General features: G+C 39.9%; 1 protein-coding gene across 2 annotated transcripts in view; it reads right to left on the bottom strand.

Annotated features, from left to right (window-relative positions):
* The window catches only part of bmt2 (base methyltransferase of 25S rRNA 2 homolog), a 140,544-nt gene that overhangs the window by 80,653 nt on the left and 43,250 nt on the right, over positions 1-16,641 (bottom strand). For both annotated transcript variants that reach the window (XM_067999560.1, XM_067999561.1), the window contains exon 3: positions 329-508. In XM_067999560.1, coding sequence (XP_067855661.1) covers positions 329-508 — 180 coding nt within the window. The remainder of the gene's footprint in view (positions 1-328; positions 509-16,641) is intronic.

Here is a 16,641-nt window from a genome sequence, read left to right as displayed (position 1 = left end):
TTTTGTACTCAATCCTACTTTTTTGTCAGAATTAAGTAAAGAAAATGTACACTCTAATTATTATACGGTCCAAAATCAATAATTATTCTAACATTCTTCTACTGCAGTCTGAAGCAGTATTTTTATTTTACAAACTTTAAGTGTGAAATTACATAATTATAACTCATCTGTTTCTCACCATCTTTAACACAGATTACATAACTCAACACAGTTCCAAGTGATGTTTAATCCATTTTATTCCAGCAAATGGAAATATGTTTCAAATTACCAGAATCTTAACAGAAGACCACTGCATTTTGAAAAAACGAAGTCTGCTTTTGTCACCTACTTTGTAATAGAAGCATCCAGACTCATTAATATACCGTTCGATGCGGAATGATCATCTTTCTTTTCAGATGTTTGCACATTGAAGGTTGGAGTAGCCATGGCGATAGCAAGCCTGGCCCTTTTTTCATCTTTTTCAAGTACTCTCTTCATTCCACCATTCAGGAAATATTCTTGACAAACACTACAAAAGGAAGAACAACTGGTCAGCTTCAAGGAATATATAAATGTTTACACATAAAGCTATTTTCTCTGTGTGTTGGCAAAAACAATAGTAACAAATGCTATAAACTTTTATTGAGGCTTACTAACACTTCTGCATTTGGCAGTTGTCTCCTATCTTCCTGGAAAAGGATTGCAACCTCATGCCTATTTTGACTGCTGGTAATTCCAGGCATTTCTATTACTTTCTCTCACTGGAGGATGAGCGAAAACAAGAGAATGTTGTCCCAGGATTCATAGTGGTTGTGAAAGTTCCCGATTATTCACTGCTGATTATAGACGTCATATAGCTGTTATTTGCTTTTCATCACCCTTAGTGAGAGAGAGAGAGAGCAAAAGGTATGCTTGTAAAAATGGTAGTGAAAACAAAGAGAAAAAGACAAGGAGGCACAGAAAAACAAAAAAGATGGACAAACGATGAGAGCCGAAAGCATATATTTATGCCACTCAACACCTCTCCAATTTCATCCATATTTCCTAAATTTACAGGCCAATTTCCAACCTGTTCTAGTGTCCCAAATTTGGAGCAATGTTTCAAATTTTTAAAATATCGCCTCTTTCTCTTTGGCTCAATAATGCTAAATATGCAAAGTTGTATTCCACCAAATCCATCTCAATTACGGTAAGGCTCCCTCTCCCTTTTCTGCTCCTGAATGTAGTCTGTGGTTGTTCCATAGCTGTTATCGTGAGCTCACAAATGTTGGAACCAGAAGTGGGGCATGTGTCCTAGCATCTGAACAAGAGGCATAATCTTAAAATTAGAACTAAGCGATTTAGGAGTAAAATCAGGAAGCACAAAGGATAATAGAAATCTGGGCCTCTCTTCCCCCAAAAGGCAGTGGGTGCTGGGTCAAGACTGTTCAAGCACTCATATTTGAGAGTGATCTAAACATGTGCATTCAAATAACTAACAGTTCAGAAACTGCTCAAGTCAATCACAAGGCTCCTGGTCAATGCTTGGCTTTCTTATTTTAAAATGATGATTGCTTTGCATATGTAACAGTATGACATGTGGAGTGTGACAGTCACAACCCACACAGAAGACTTTTATATTGCTCATGGTGAATCACAAATATGCTACTTTATAACAATAGAGTGTTGCGCCCTGTAATGGACAATGTATTATCAGGAACCATGAATTTACTTTAATACTGTAGTTGTAGTTATTGAATAACTAACAATGAAGTAATTAATTAGAATGCTTACAATCTGATAACTCGTGATATAATTGGCTTCTCAAACACAAAGCTTATAGCACAGGCGATGTCATTAGCCAACTCTATTTAAAAGTTTTCAAATTATAATTTGCCTTCCAAGTACCTCAGAAATCAGTTTTCTAAGGAAATTAACAAAAAAACATATTTTACTATTACATGATTAAATCTGTGCTTTATTTCTCTAGTAGTGGCCACAATTGCTCCCTTTGTGTCTTTCAACCTCACTGTCAGAATGTGTTTCTCTCTATAGCGGTCCCTAACTTATGCTCTATCTCTCTTCAGTAAAATTAAGCATTTGGCAACAGTTTAAATAGGAAAGACTATGAGAATTTAGTATTTAAAAATTCTTCAGATGTTTTCAAGCAATTCAACACAAAGAAATACTGACAGATTGAGGAGATAAAGCTTGTGTTCGGAAGAATCTGGAGAAGCCTATTGATACACGCTGGGAAATTCTGCAAACTGCACACACTCAGATTGCACTGGCATGGTTGGTGACTCACTTCAACTGTTCTGGGTAAAAAGATCCAGTTGAAGACTAGACTTTTGAGACATTGAGAAACTTGAATGACAGGATTAAAAGACACAAATGACAATTCTTTGCATAAACAATCTTCTTGTGAAATATGTAATTTGGTGTTTTATTTTATTTGAAATCTTATTTTGGAAATTACAAACTTCAGTTACCAGGCAGAAGAACTTGGATTTTTTTTTTTAAAGTGATTTCTCTTCATTTTATTCATAGGTAATCCTGACTGGTAATTCAGGATCAGTTGTTTTCATAAGTCCTTATTAGTTTCTCATTAGTAGTTTTCTGGCTGCTTTTCTCACTTTTAATTTCTAAGTTCCCCACTTCTTCAGTTCTGATTTGTTGCTGTTTTACTTTGAGCAAATCAATAATGTGACAGAAAAGTGCGATGGCAAAAAATGTAAAAGAAAAAGTGACAGGAAAGTGTTACAACATATGAAAATGTTTAAAATATGACTAGCCAATCACCCAGGACGTTGTACACAGGTTGTCAAGATAAATTTGAATTTTTCAGGTCTCGCAGGGTTAGAGGATGGGGATAAATGAACCAATGAGGGCGAGGTGGGGGAGGAAGCAGACCTTGGGGGGGGGGGGGGGGGGGGGTGGAGAGAGAAGAGGAGGGGGGGTGAAAGAGGAGAGGAGGAGGAGGGAGCGGGAGGAAGGGGAGAGGGTGGCGGAATAGAGGAGGTAACTGCAACCAATGGGGAATGTTATTGGTAGACAGCAGGTGGGTTCTGAATAGAAAACACAGCTAGCAGAGGGGAAGATGGAAGAGTTGATAGGGGGAATGCAGCCAATGGTGAACAAATGGGAATTGGAGCCTGCAGGGGAGGGGGCCACAATTCCAGCTCAGCCAGGGGAAGAGGGTCTACCTCTGGGGGCATGTGCGGGTATAGGGTGGGAGGTTTTCTTTGTTGCTCATTTCAATTAAAAGCTGGTAATTCCAATGCTTCTTCATCCATTCAGCGCCTTGGCTGTTTTCCAGCCACTTGCTCAGTTTGGGGGAGGGGGGAAAAGAGAAGGGGGGCAGGCAGGTTGGATGAAAATGTGCTCAGAGGTGGTACGGGGGTGAAGGCACCTGACTTTATAAGTTACATGGCAAAGCAAAGCATAGACAAGATATTGGAAATATGTTGTATTGACCACTTCGCATTTTAGTAGACCTGCACAATTTTGCCAAAATTAACACTGTGATCAATTTCCATCGCAGGATCTTAAAGTGACAAGACATTTATCGTGAAGAGAACAGGTCTTTCCACTTGTCCATGAAGGACACTATTAGGTCTCATGACTTGTCCAGTACCAAGCCCCAGATAGAACGGGAAAGTACAATGAACTCTTCAGTTTCATGCCAAACTGGAGCAAATAATTCTACTGCCTTACTTGCACTGGTAGCTCACTAAATTCCAGCATCAAATCACAGCTGTGTATTTCCACAAGATTTACAATACTCACCAATGCATTACCACATATTATGATGCTAAAAATATTTTGTAGAGGCTCTTTTTGCCATATTTTGTGTCATATTTACTGCTCTATGATAAGCTAGCAATCAAATATATGGAGATATTTCTTACGAGGCTGATTCTGAACACGAACATAGTATCTAATGTGAAAAAGTCACTTAAGTCTGCTTAAAGTATAATAAAGCATTCTTTAAGTTACTACGCTCGTCAGCATTTATGGATGCATATACAGTTTGCCTCCAAGTATAACTGTGCAAAATGAACAGTATCTGAAGGGAAGGTGACATTTATAGAAACATAGGAACAGGAGTAGGCCATTCAGGCCCTCGTGCCTGCTCCACCATTTGATAAGATCATGGCTGATCTGTGATCTAACTCCATATACCTGCCTTTGGCCCAGATCCCTTAATATCTTTGGTTGCCAAAAAGCGATCTATCTCAGATTTAAATTTAGCAATTGAGCTAGTATCAATTGTCGTTTGCGGAAGAGAGTTCCAAACTTCTACCACCCTTTGTGTGCAGAAATGTTTTCTAATCTCGCTCCTGAAAGATCTGGCTTTAATTTTTAGACTGTGCCCCCTACTCCTAGAATCCCCAACCAGCGGAAATAGTTTCTCTCTATCCACCCTATCGGTTCCCCTTAATATCTTATAAACTTTGATCAGATCACCCCTTAACCTTCGAAACTCTAGAGAATACAACCCCAATTTGTGTAATCTCTCCTCGTAACTTAATCCTTGAAGTCTGGGTATCATTCTCGTAAACCTACGCTGCACTCCCTCCAACGCCAATATGTCCTTCCGAAGGTGCGATGCCCAGACCTGCTCACAGTACTCCAGGTGTGGTCTAACTAGGGTTTTGTACAGCTGCAGCATAACTTCTGCCCCCTTGTACTCTAGTCCTCTAGATATAAAGGCCAGCATTCCATTAGCCTTATTGATTATTTTCTGCACCTATTCATGACACTTCAATGATCTATGTACCTGTACCCCTAAGTCCCTTTGGACATCCACGGTTTTTAACTTTTTACCATTTAGAAAGTACCCTGTTCTATCCTTTTTTGATCCAAAGTGGATGACCTCACATTTGTCTGCACTGAATTCCATTTGCCACAGTTTTGTCCATTCACCTAATCTATCAATATCGCTTTGTAATTTTATGTTTTCATCTACACTGCTTACAATGCCACCAATCTTTGTGTCATCGGCAAACTTAGATATGAGACTTTCTATGCCTTCATCTAAATAGTTAATAAATATTGTGAATAATTGAGGCCCCAAGACAGATCCCTGCGGGACTCCACTAGTCACATCCTGCCAATATGAGTACCTACCCATTATCCCTACTCTCTGTCGCCTTTCATTCAGCCAACTTCCTAACCAAGTCTGTACTTTTCCCTCGATTCCATGGGCTTCTATCTTAGCTAACAGTCTCTTATGTGGGACCTTATCAAATGCCTTCTGGAAGTTCATATAAATAACATCCATTGACATTCCCCTGTCCACTACTTTAGTCACCTCTTCAAAAAATTCAATCAGGTTTGTCAGGCACGACCGACCTTTCATAAATCCATGCTGGCTCTCTCTGATTAACTGAAAATTCTCGAGGTGTTCAGTCACCCTTTCCTTAATTATAGACTCCAGCATTTTCCACACAACAGATGTTAGGCTAACTGGTCTATAATTCCCTGGTTTCCCTCTCTTTCCTTTCTTAAAAAGCGGAGTGACATGTGCAAGCTTAAAATTTCATAAAACACTTAGATGACTAAGTTGACAATGTGATGTTCGTGGACAAGATGCCAGACAACCATACTGTAATAACAAAAATCAAAACAATTTTAGTGGTGGTAGCAAATAAAAACTATTCAATTTACAATACAAAGACTATTTCTCTCAGCAGACTATTGTCAGTGTCTCCATTCAATACACTGCTTTCTGTCATCTAGCTGCAGAATTAGAAATGGGATATGAATTTGAAAGTCCATCAAGATAATCTTTACATTAGCAATTCACAAAAGAACCCATAGAGTACTGCGGAGTTAAAAAGTAGTCTGGGTAACTGTAATACTTTAAATATTAATAAAACATAATACGTTGGTCATTCATTCTTCAAGTGTAGTCGAATGAAAAGCATAATTCTTGTAATGGGCTTTTAATTCTCTGAAACACTCATCAGCATAAACCAAGAATACGAAACAAGAAATTGATGTGTAATCTCTTTGATCGCTAAAAGGGGATGACAAAACCAATAACAAATCTATCTTACACTGAGGTGAAGGCCAAGCATGTTCTGTGTCAATGACTTGATTAATTGCTATCTGTTCTGCAAACACCTTGAACAGTATGTCCCACTGCTGGTTCTTCATTGGTTCATGCATTTCTTAAAATGGCAACTAAAGTAAGAATTTCCCAAAACTAAAGTTAATGGCATTAGCTACACAGTGCAATAATTTTTTTTTAAATGTATCAGGGTATGGTTTTTAAGAGAGAAATTTTGCATAATTGTTTTGTAACATATTCTCTTCTTCCCCTCTTCCCACAAAAAATACCCTTAGTATCTACTGAAAACCTGCTCCCATGCTTCCACCAACATTGCTAAACCTGCTGCAGGAAAGTACACAACATCCAGGAAACTGTCACTAGGTATCTTGCTAATTTATTGAAAGGATTAGGAAAGAATTTTAACAGAGATATTTTCAGAGCCAGTGAACTGTTTGTTAATTGGCTCCTGGAATATAAGGGGTCAATTTCCTTGAGGCTCCCACTCTGCTGCCGTAACTTTGGCGAAAGTTCAGCGGAAACCTCTGGTAGATAGATAAATAAATACGTTAGCCTTGCACAACATGGTAAGCAGCTCTTTACCAATACTGGCCACCTGTTTAAGGTGTGAGGCTTGAGAAAAATATACAATTTAAGAAAAAATTAAACTAATTTGCTGCTTTATTTGTTTATTAAATACCTCTGCTGCTTAAATAAACATGTTTAAATTTGGGAATTTTATTTAAAACCTCCCTCCAAACTTGAATAAAAGTGCAGTCCTTCCAGAATTTGCCACTTAAATACTGTTTTTGAGTTCTAGAACTGAAACTACTGGAATCGTTTTAGAATACATTGCAAAATACATGCTACCAACATGTGCGTCCAACTCTGCCCCGTGCTTCCATGGAAAACGGACAAAAATCGAAGAAATTAGTCCCCAAAAACAGTAAAAGTTACAGAACATAGTGTATTAAACCTGCAGTTTGACTTGTGCAGGCACCATAAATAAATCAGTGCCCTGATAATACATTATGTGTTATAAGACGTAACACCCGTTGTTATAAAAAGTGTATTCTTTGACTCACAATCAGCAACACTACAGGAGATCTCCTAGTCTATTTAAAAAGACATGCTGCATGACATGCACGTTTCTTACCCATCACACTTCTGTGCAACATTTTCATAATGCGAATTTCTTGGTTAATTCGCTTAAATTTCATATCCATAAAACAGCAAAATATCAGAACCTAATGTAAGCAAGCAAAATCTTCCAATAAAAAGAAATGCAACCAATCAAAATGTTTTTTCAAAGTCCTTTTGATCTCTATTTTCTTTCTCACATAGTCAATGATCCAAAATAAAAACAGAAAATGCTGGAAACACACAGGTCAGACAGCATTTGTGGAGAAAGGAGAAAAAGTTAACGTTTCAGATCTTATGTCACATCATCATCTGTATCATCTTCCAGATCTGAGTCTTTACAGTATCTTCTGTTTGTATTTCAGATTTCAAGCAACTGCAGTATTTTTCTTTTAGCTCAATTATTCAAGACTCAAAATAAGATTTCTAACATAAAAAATGACACATTTCATAATATGGTTAAACTTGCCTATAAAATTCTCTTTTCTGTTTTAAGTACCTCCTGTGACAAAAACAAAGCATTTTTGACAATGGTATTTTTCCTTTCTTGTTATGGTACCTTTGCAGTTATTCCCAGATTTAGTTTAAGGAACGATCTGGGACAACGATGAGGCATCTATATATTACTACCAAAGAAACAAATGTGGTTTATTACTCAATTCTATGATAAGTCCCTAGCTGTTAGCGTTATTCTGTTCAGCAGCATCCCTGATAGTTGTCTAGCTAGATAATTTAGATGTATATCTCGGCTGCCTTACATCAAGTTGGCAGTCAGTCTGAAACCATCAGGGATAGAGTCAGTTCAGAGACTCTGTGGTAGCAAACAGCCTCTTAAGAAGTAAGAGACCATGTTCCAAGAGTCAGTTTTATGATGAACATTAGCACAGGAGAAGCACCATTATTATTTTCCTCAGAGCATTGAAAACAAAAAAGTCTGGAATTACTGTAAATCTATTTGCATTTCATACCCTTGATTTATTTGCTTACTGTTCAATAAATCTGACTAGTGGTCTGACAGAGAATGCGTTCTTCCATCTTTTGAAGTTGAGGGAACCGTGTTGCAGTACATAATATATCCCATAAACCAAAACACAGTGACAAGGGTTTCTTTTTGATCCTGGGATCGCTATATTCAACCAGATATTGGGCAAATAAAGGCAGACTCCAGGCCGTACGAAACAAATGCTCACTTTTGGGGATTGCCTGTTTCCCTAAACCCAAGGAATACATCAACTGTAAAAATCCAAAAGGGAACATCTTCATTAATAGTTTTACTCAGAGGTTCCAGCCTTTCTGAAAAGCCTGGGGTGGGAGTTGACACTCTTCCCAGAGCTATCACCCCGCCTGCTGAAGAGAATTGAAAAAGTTTTTATGGCCAGTCAGGAGTCTGAGAAGTGCGAAAACCCATCACCATGTTAATGTACAAATCAAGTTACTAAGAACTCTAAACCTGTACAGATTCTGTTTCTGTGTGTACACACTCACTCCTCATTGAGATATACCCCACTTACCTAATTCCAGAGAGCTTAAACACAGAGGGAAGACTTAGGGATGGCCAAGTGTGCGCAGGGGCTAAACACGCTGAAGTTTAACCAGCGAAAACTATGCAGCTTACAAATATGGATAACTAGTATATTTTCCGCTGTTTTCCCAGCAAGGATCACCCTATTCATTCTGGTATTGGCTTGCAGCGTTATCTGGTTCTTAGGAGGCAAAATCCCAGGGTTCAGACCAGTTCAGAGCACTGATAAACATTCCATGATTGTACAGTGAGGACCACTTACCTATTAAGGCGCTGGCTTACAGGATTATCTGGAACTGAATGGGACGAATCCCAATCCCAGTGACAAGATCATTAATGAGCTAGACTGCCTAGTCGATTATCAACATTGCTTTGGAGTACTCCAGACCTGCCCGTTTCAGGTATTGGATTGCAGAGTCTGTCACAGAGGACTGACTGGTTTGGAACTGCAATTGCTAGGCATGTCATCTTGGATTGGCCTGCCTTTGACATACAAGTAGACTCAGCTTTATTTTTCTTCATTCTGAGCACCAGCCTTTGCTGATTTGAAATTCCTGGGCGAAACTCATTCTGTGCTACCCTTACAATGCACGGTGGAGATATTTGAAGGCATTGATATAATGCCCCAAACAAGTGAAAGAGATCTGGCAAAACACTTTACTATACTGCAGTACATGCTATCCAACTGATAACGAACAAGAATAAAATCATGAATATTTTACCAACCAGAAGCCAGACTGCAAACACGGATCAAATGATAAAGGCCCAAATGTTGAGAACACAGAGCTATATCTTTGTAGCATAAAAGTGCTGTTTTTACCTGCAATCACAATAAGCATAGGATGGACAAGGGGATCATTCAAACTTCATTTGAAGCAAAATGATTGAAGGCATCGATTCTGACAGTGACTGCTTGGGATTTTGCTAGGCATGGTAACCTACAAGAGGTTGGCATTTGTTACTGTACCCTCACAAATATGCATTATGAACTACTTTTATAAATGTGAGTTTACAACTCAACTCTTGATGAAAATAGTGCTTCTGCACTTCCCATGGTTAACGCCATGCTGCCACCAATATTAATGATACTGACTGAATTTAGCATGGTGATGAACTAGAATGTACTGAGATCATGGGCTTAGGCTTTATATAAAATGAAATTAAATCGGAGCAACAAAAGAAAATACGAGACTGGGAAACAAAGAGAAAACACTGGTTATGCCAACATCACAAGAAATGGAGAAGTTTCTATCAATTCTACGCTGAATTTTGGAAATGGGGCAACAGTCAATTCATGCTGACCAACACGCATTTGATCACTTAAGACAACTTGCATTTCTGTAGTCTGGAATCAATTAAATATCATATTTTTTCAGTACCACTAATAATTTAGACTATTTAGACCAAGGTATTTGTGTCATTACTGTTTTTAGCATTGTACTATTATTTTTCTGCAAATAAAAGCCATTAGCGCAGCACTCCACTGCACGGGAAACTAAACTGTGAAAGCAGCTAACAAATTTTGATTCTAAGAGCAACAGATGCAATTTAGGATGAAGGTCAGCAGGTTTTTAAACATAATCTGCCTAAGGTCTGAGAACCACACCTTTGTTAATTTTTTAAACACACTAGGCGTCGTTTTTATATTAAGGGGTGATAAATTTACACTTTTTTTATACAAGCTCCTTCTTAGAAAAAATATGTTTTTACCTATCTGGTATTTAGGTCACAAAGTTATATTTATGAAGGATGCATAGGCGCATCTCATTTTCTGACTGGCAGGGACTACTGAAATCCCAAGGGAATGAGCGAGTGAGTGAGCGCGCTTGAAAGTGGTTGTGAATTTATTCCATCACTTGCAAATTTGATTGCACTGGAAACAAGAGCTCCAATTTGCAAATTACAGTGTAAAATGGGGTACTACCTACAGCATGGGTGTCAAATGAAGTATGTTGTCTTCTATTTTCCCAAACAGATCTGAGGCACAATAAAGGAATGTCATATTTCAGACACATTAGTAAACTCACAAGGACTGATTTGCACTTGAGTGCTTTTGTTTCTTCAGTATTAGACAATTTTCATTGTGTGGTAGGAATTTTTTTGATCAAAAAAGTTTTCCCAATTGCTTAGCTGGTTTTCCCAGTAAATAACAGCTATATGGACCAGGAAGATCCTCAAATCCATTCCTAGTCTGTGCCAAGTTAGCAGATGACAACTGGGACAGGGATCGAGGTGTTATAATTCCTCGATGCCTCTGAATAGGAAAGAAAAAAAATATACATCTCGGGTCCCAGCTTATGATCACTATCTGCTACAAGTGCAGATGTTGGTGTCAGGTGAAGATAGGATGGGCCTCAGCTCTGATGCCCACAGTCTAATAATCTGGTGAATTTTCCTGCTGAGGCTAACAGAAAAAGGTGACACAGAATCATATCCCAGCAAGTAGTCAACACGTCCACATAAGGGCGGGCAGAAAATAGACAGGAAGTCTTTTTTAAAAAAAAAGTGAAGTACAAAAGGACTCGTAAGATGAACTTTATTAAAACATATTTATTATAAGACTGGATTCAATTACAGGATTTACATGTGCATGCTGATGTTATTAAATATCAAGTATCAATTTTTTTTAAAAACAAAAGTGAAATGTGTACCTGAACGTGTTCTTACCCCATTTTCCAAAGTTTTCTTCAACCCTTTCTGTCATAATTGTGATCAATTGTTTGGGTCCTTCATCCGAAGTGGATACAGGAGTTAGAGCAGTCCCTACAAATGTAGGCAGGGCATGCATTTTTTAAGCCTCCTTCCCTTTAAAAAAGGGTTTCATCTCACTTTCCTGATTTCAGGAATGTTGAATGAACTGCTTGTAGCAAGGTAAACAATTTGAAAAATGGTTCAAGTTGATTCTTTCTTGTAACCATTAATAAATAAGATTTCTTAATATTCAGTGTACAATTATTGAATTTTAATGTTCAGTACTTAAGTTTGGAATTAAATTCTGCTTTCTAGTTTATAACCTAGAAAATATGAGGTTCTTTATTCTGCCTGCCACAGGCACAGTGGTAGTGTTTTTCTTCCAAACTTTTTGGTCTGGCTCGCTCTTTATTCCGTTTTACCTTTTGTACATTTATAATAAAAGACCTGAAGGCACAAAGGGAAGAACATATATTACGTCAACCTGCAATTCTAAATCCCTTCAGAGTGGCTCTCGAAAATAACAAGAAATTCTTCTTCTAGAAACAACATGCCACAATCTTCAGATTGAGAAGTTTTATCATTTCTTCCAATGTCTCTTGATCAAAAAGTGGTGTTTGGGAGGGGGAGGATGGGAAGGGGGAAGTGAAAGAGTCGAGAATAAGTTGAAGTTCCAAACTATGGAGAGAGGAGCGAAAAGAGTTCTTGGTTCTTTTGGGGAAATTGGAGACATTCTTGGGGAAACTGAAACTTCCAATCCACGTCCATTTTCAAAAAAAATAGCAGAACAGGTAATTGGAGGTGTATTAGAATCCTTTTCAATTCACTGAAACCAAGAATTGTAGGGCATTACATTTCTTGTACTTTGATGACAGCTGATGGAAAATGAAACTCTTTACTGAGCATCATTCAAATGTAAAATTCCAAACGTTCTTGACAGTTGGAACTGTTTACCATGAGCAAGGTCTATTTGGAAATGAGCATGCACAGACTATCTTTTAACCGTGATTTTGAATTTGACCTACTAGAAGATAAATTAGTTTATACATGGTTATGTTTGCAAATCATTTTTGGTTTATCTAATTTTAGCCTGAATATGCCAACATATCCGACTGGATGAATATTCACCTGGTTTGTAATAGAGCAACAGCACTGAAATTGCCACAAGCACAGACATTCAGTGCTAATGCCCTCCAAGGTCAAAAAAACACTGAGTGAAGCTGGCACTGAGATTTAAGCAACAAAGAGCTTCTGCTATTAACTCTGTGAGAGAGAACAAGACCGAGAGGAGCGGGAACAAGACCGAGAGGAGCGGGAACAAGACCGAGAGGAGCGGGAACAAGACCGAGAGGAGCGGGAACAAGACCGAGAGGAGCGGGAACAAGACCGAGAGGAGCGGGAACAAGACCGAGAGGAGCGGGAACAAGACCGAGAGGAGCGGGAACAAGACCGAGAGGAGCGGGAACAAGACCGAGAGGAGCGGGAACAAGACCGAGAGGAGCGGGAACAAGACCGAGAGGAGCGGGAACAAGACCGAGAGGAGCGGGAACAAGACCGAGAGGAGCGGGAACAAGACCGAGAGGAGCGGGAACAAGACCGAGAGGAGCGGGAACAAGACCGAGAGGAGCGGGAACAAGACCGAGAGGAGCGGGAACAAGACCGAGAGGAGCGGGAACAAGACCGAGAGGAGCGGGAACAAGACCGAGAGGAGCGGGAACAAGACCGAGAGGAGCGGGAACAAGACCGAGAGGAGCGGGAACAAGACCGAGAGGAGCGGGAACAAGACCGAGAGGAGCGGGAACAAGACCGAGAGGAGCGGGAACAAGACCGAGAGGAGCGGGAACAAGACCGAGAGGAGCGGGAACAAGACCGAGAGGAGCGGGAACAAGACCGAGAGGAGCGGGAACAAGACCGAGAGGAGCGGGAACAAGACCGAGAGGAGCGGGAACAAGACCGAGAGGAGCGGGAACAAGACCGAGAGGAGCGGGAACAAGACCGAGAGGAGCGGGAACAAGACCGAGAGGAGCGGGAACAAGACCGAGAGGAGCGGGAACAAGACCGAGAGGAGCGGGAACAAGACCGAGAGGAGCGGGAACAAGACCGAGAGGAAGAGAGAAAAAGAAAAATGAAGCAAGACAAATAGAAACAAGTAGGGCAAGACAAAATGAGAAAAACAAACGGTGAGGGAGAATGAAAGAAAGGGAATGGGAAAGCAGGAATAAGTGGAGAGAGAGCCACACAAAGAAGCATGTGCATAACTACCATGCGAATGTGCAAGACATGCTAATAATGCTCTGAATACTCAACTTTTTTTTAAAAAAAAGGATGTTGGTGGAGATAGCTGGTAATGAGAAATAAGCCAAAGAAGAGGAATATGGTATAGTTACCAGAGTAATAAATTTGGGTTACATGGGGCCAAGCATGTTTCACTGAGATGGACCTCGCATTGGTGTTACAATTAGACTAATGCCATTGGCTGCCGTATTTCCCTACATTACAATAGTGATTGCACTTCAAAAGTAATTAATTGGCTGTGAAGCACTTTGGGACATCCCGAGGACGTGAAATGTATAATAATAATAAATGGGGCTTCAATATGCCCTGAAATAATTAATTCAGAATCCGGAACCATGCAAACCGGAAGTAGTTCAGGAAGACCACCTTGTGACATTAGTGATTTAGATAGATGCCAATACAGCTAACAGTGGAGTGTAGTTGAGCCAGCATTATAAATTTCTGGATATGCCATTTTGGGTGTCCGAGATTTTAGTCATTTGTCCCAGTCTTTCTCAAGCACTGATGTGATTTTACAACCATGGAATGGATACAGCAAAAGATTCAACAGAATGATACTGGGAATGAGAAACTATAGTTATGAAGGCTTGGAAAATTGGGGGCTTTCCCCAAGAGAGAAGGTTAAGAACATAAGAAATAGGAGCAGGAGTAGGCCATACGGTCCCTCAAGCCTGCTCTGTCATTCAATCAGATCACGACTGATCTTCTACCTTAACTCCACTTTCTCGCCCTATCCCCATATCCCTTCATTCCTGGTATCCAAAAATCTATCGATGTCACTCTTGAATATACTCAAAGACTGAACATCCACAGCACTCTGGGGTAGAGAATTCCAAAGGTTCACAACCCTCAGTGAAGACATTTTTCCTCATCTCGGTTCTAAATGGCCACCCCCTTATCTTGACACTATGACCCCTAGTTCTAGACTCTCCAGCCAGAGGAAACAGCCTCTCCGCATCTACCTTGTCAAGCCCTCTCAGAATTTTATACATTTCAATGAGATCACCTCTCATTCTTCTAAACTCCAGAGAATATAGGCCCATTCTACACAATCTCTCCTCATAGGACAACCCTCTCGTCCCAGGAATCAATTTAGTGAACCTTTGTTGCACGCGTTCTAAAGGCAAGTACATCTTTCCTTAGGTAAGGAGACCAAAACTGTACACAGTACTCCAGGCATGGTGTCACCAGAGTCCTATATAATTGCAGCATAGAATCATAGAATGGTTACAGCACGGAAGGAGTCCATTCGGCCCATCGAGTCCATGCCAGCTCTCTGCAAGAGCAATCCAGCTAGTCCCACTCCCCTGCCCTTTACCTGTAGCCCTTCAAATTTTTACCTTCAAGTACTTATCCAATTCCCTTTTGAAAGCCACGATTGAGTCTGCCTCCACCACGCTCTCAGACAGTGCATTCCAGGTCATAATCATTCGCTGTGTAAACAAGTTTTTCCTCATGTCACCTTTGGTTCTTTTGCCAATCACCTTAGACCTATGCCCTCTGATTCTTGACCCTTTCGCCAATGGGCAGAGTTTCTCTCTATCTACTCTGTCTAGAACCTTCATGATTTTAGAGCAAGACCTCCGTACTCTTATACTCCAACTCCCTTGCAATAAAGGCGAACATACCATTTGCCTTCCTAATTGCTTGCTGTATCTGCATATTAACTTTCTGTGATTCGTGTACAAGGATACCCAAATCCCCCTGACTACCAACATTTCTTAGTGTCTCACCTTTTAAAAAATATTCTGCTTTTCTATTCTTCCTACCAAAGTGGATAATTTCACATCTCCCCACATTATACTCCATCTGCCACCTTCTTGCCCAATCACTTAACCTGTCTATATCCCTTTGCAGCCTCTTTGAGAGTTCCTCACAGCTTACTTCCCACCTGGCTTTGTATCGTCAGCAAACTTGGATACATTACACTTATTTCCCTCATCTAAGTCATTAATGTAGATTGTAAATAGCTGAGGCCCAAGCACTGATCCTTGCAGCATCCCACTAGTTATAAAATGCCAACCCGAAAATAACCCATTTATTCCTACTCTCTGTTTTCTGTCGGTTAACCAATTCTCAGTCCATGCTAGTACATTACCCTCAATCCCATGAGCCCTAATCTTGTGTAACAACCTCTGGTGTGGCATTTTATCAAATGCCTTTTGAAAATGCAAATATACTAAATCCACTGGTTCCCCCTTATCTACCCTGCTAGTTACACCCTCAAAAAACTGATTTGTCAAACATGTTAAGAGGGAACCTAATAGATTTTCAAAATTATGAAAGGTCTTGAGAGGGTAAATGGTGAAGGTTGTTGTTGCTAGTTGGCAAATTGATAACAAGGGAACAGAGACTGAGGATTATCACTAGTAGGATGAAGGGGGAAGGTAAAAGATTTACTTTTCCTCAGGAGGTCATTAAGACATGGGATGGTGTTAAGTCAGGGACTGTATAACATAATTTAAAATGGAGCTAGATAAGCATTTGAAATGGAAAATAAAATGATGCAGGAAAAGGGCAGGAAAATGTAATGAGTATTTAGCTCCAGTTGAAGAACGAGCATCAGTATAGGCAGAATGAGCCAGATAGTCTTCTTCAATGCTAGTTTTTGTGATTTTTTTGTGGGCATACTTTCAATTCCTTACAAAAGAGGCCGAAAGCAGCACCACAAGAGTTATTATTAGCATGGCTCAGTGGTAGCAATCTTGCCTCGGAATCAGGTCATGGATTCAAGCACCACTCCCAAGACTTCAGCACGTAATCTAGACTGCCACTTCAGACATATGCCTGTCCAGTTGATTGACAACTTGGAAAATATCCATGTAACAGAAATAATCTTCCTTTAATGGGTCACTGAGATTCAGTCTGTGGTGTTTAAAGTGTAAACCCATGTTCTTCATGTCCACTCAGGAAAAGGAAATCAGGCAGAAGTAAACCAGCAGGGAAACAAGGGGAGGAGGGGAGACCATAATGCACA

The sequence above is a fragment of the Heptranchias perlo genome, chromosome 18, assembly GCF_035084215.1.
Source record: "Heptranchias perlo isolate sHepPer1 chromosome 18, sHepPer1.hap1, whole genome shotgun sequence".
Classification (NCBI taxonomy): Eukaryota; Metazoa; Chordata; class Chondrichthyes; order Hexanchiformes; family Hexanchidae; genus Heptranchias; species Heptranchias perlo.
The sequence above is the reverse complement of the archived record's forward strand: the minus strand, read 5'-3'. Positions and strand labels throughout refer to the sequence as shown.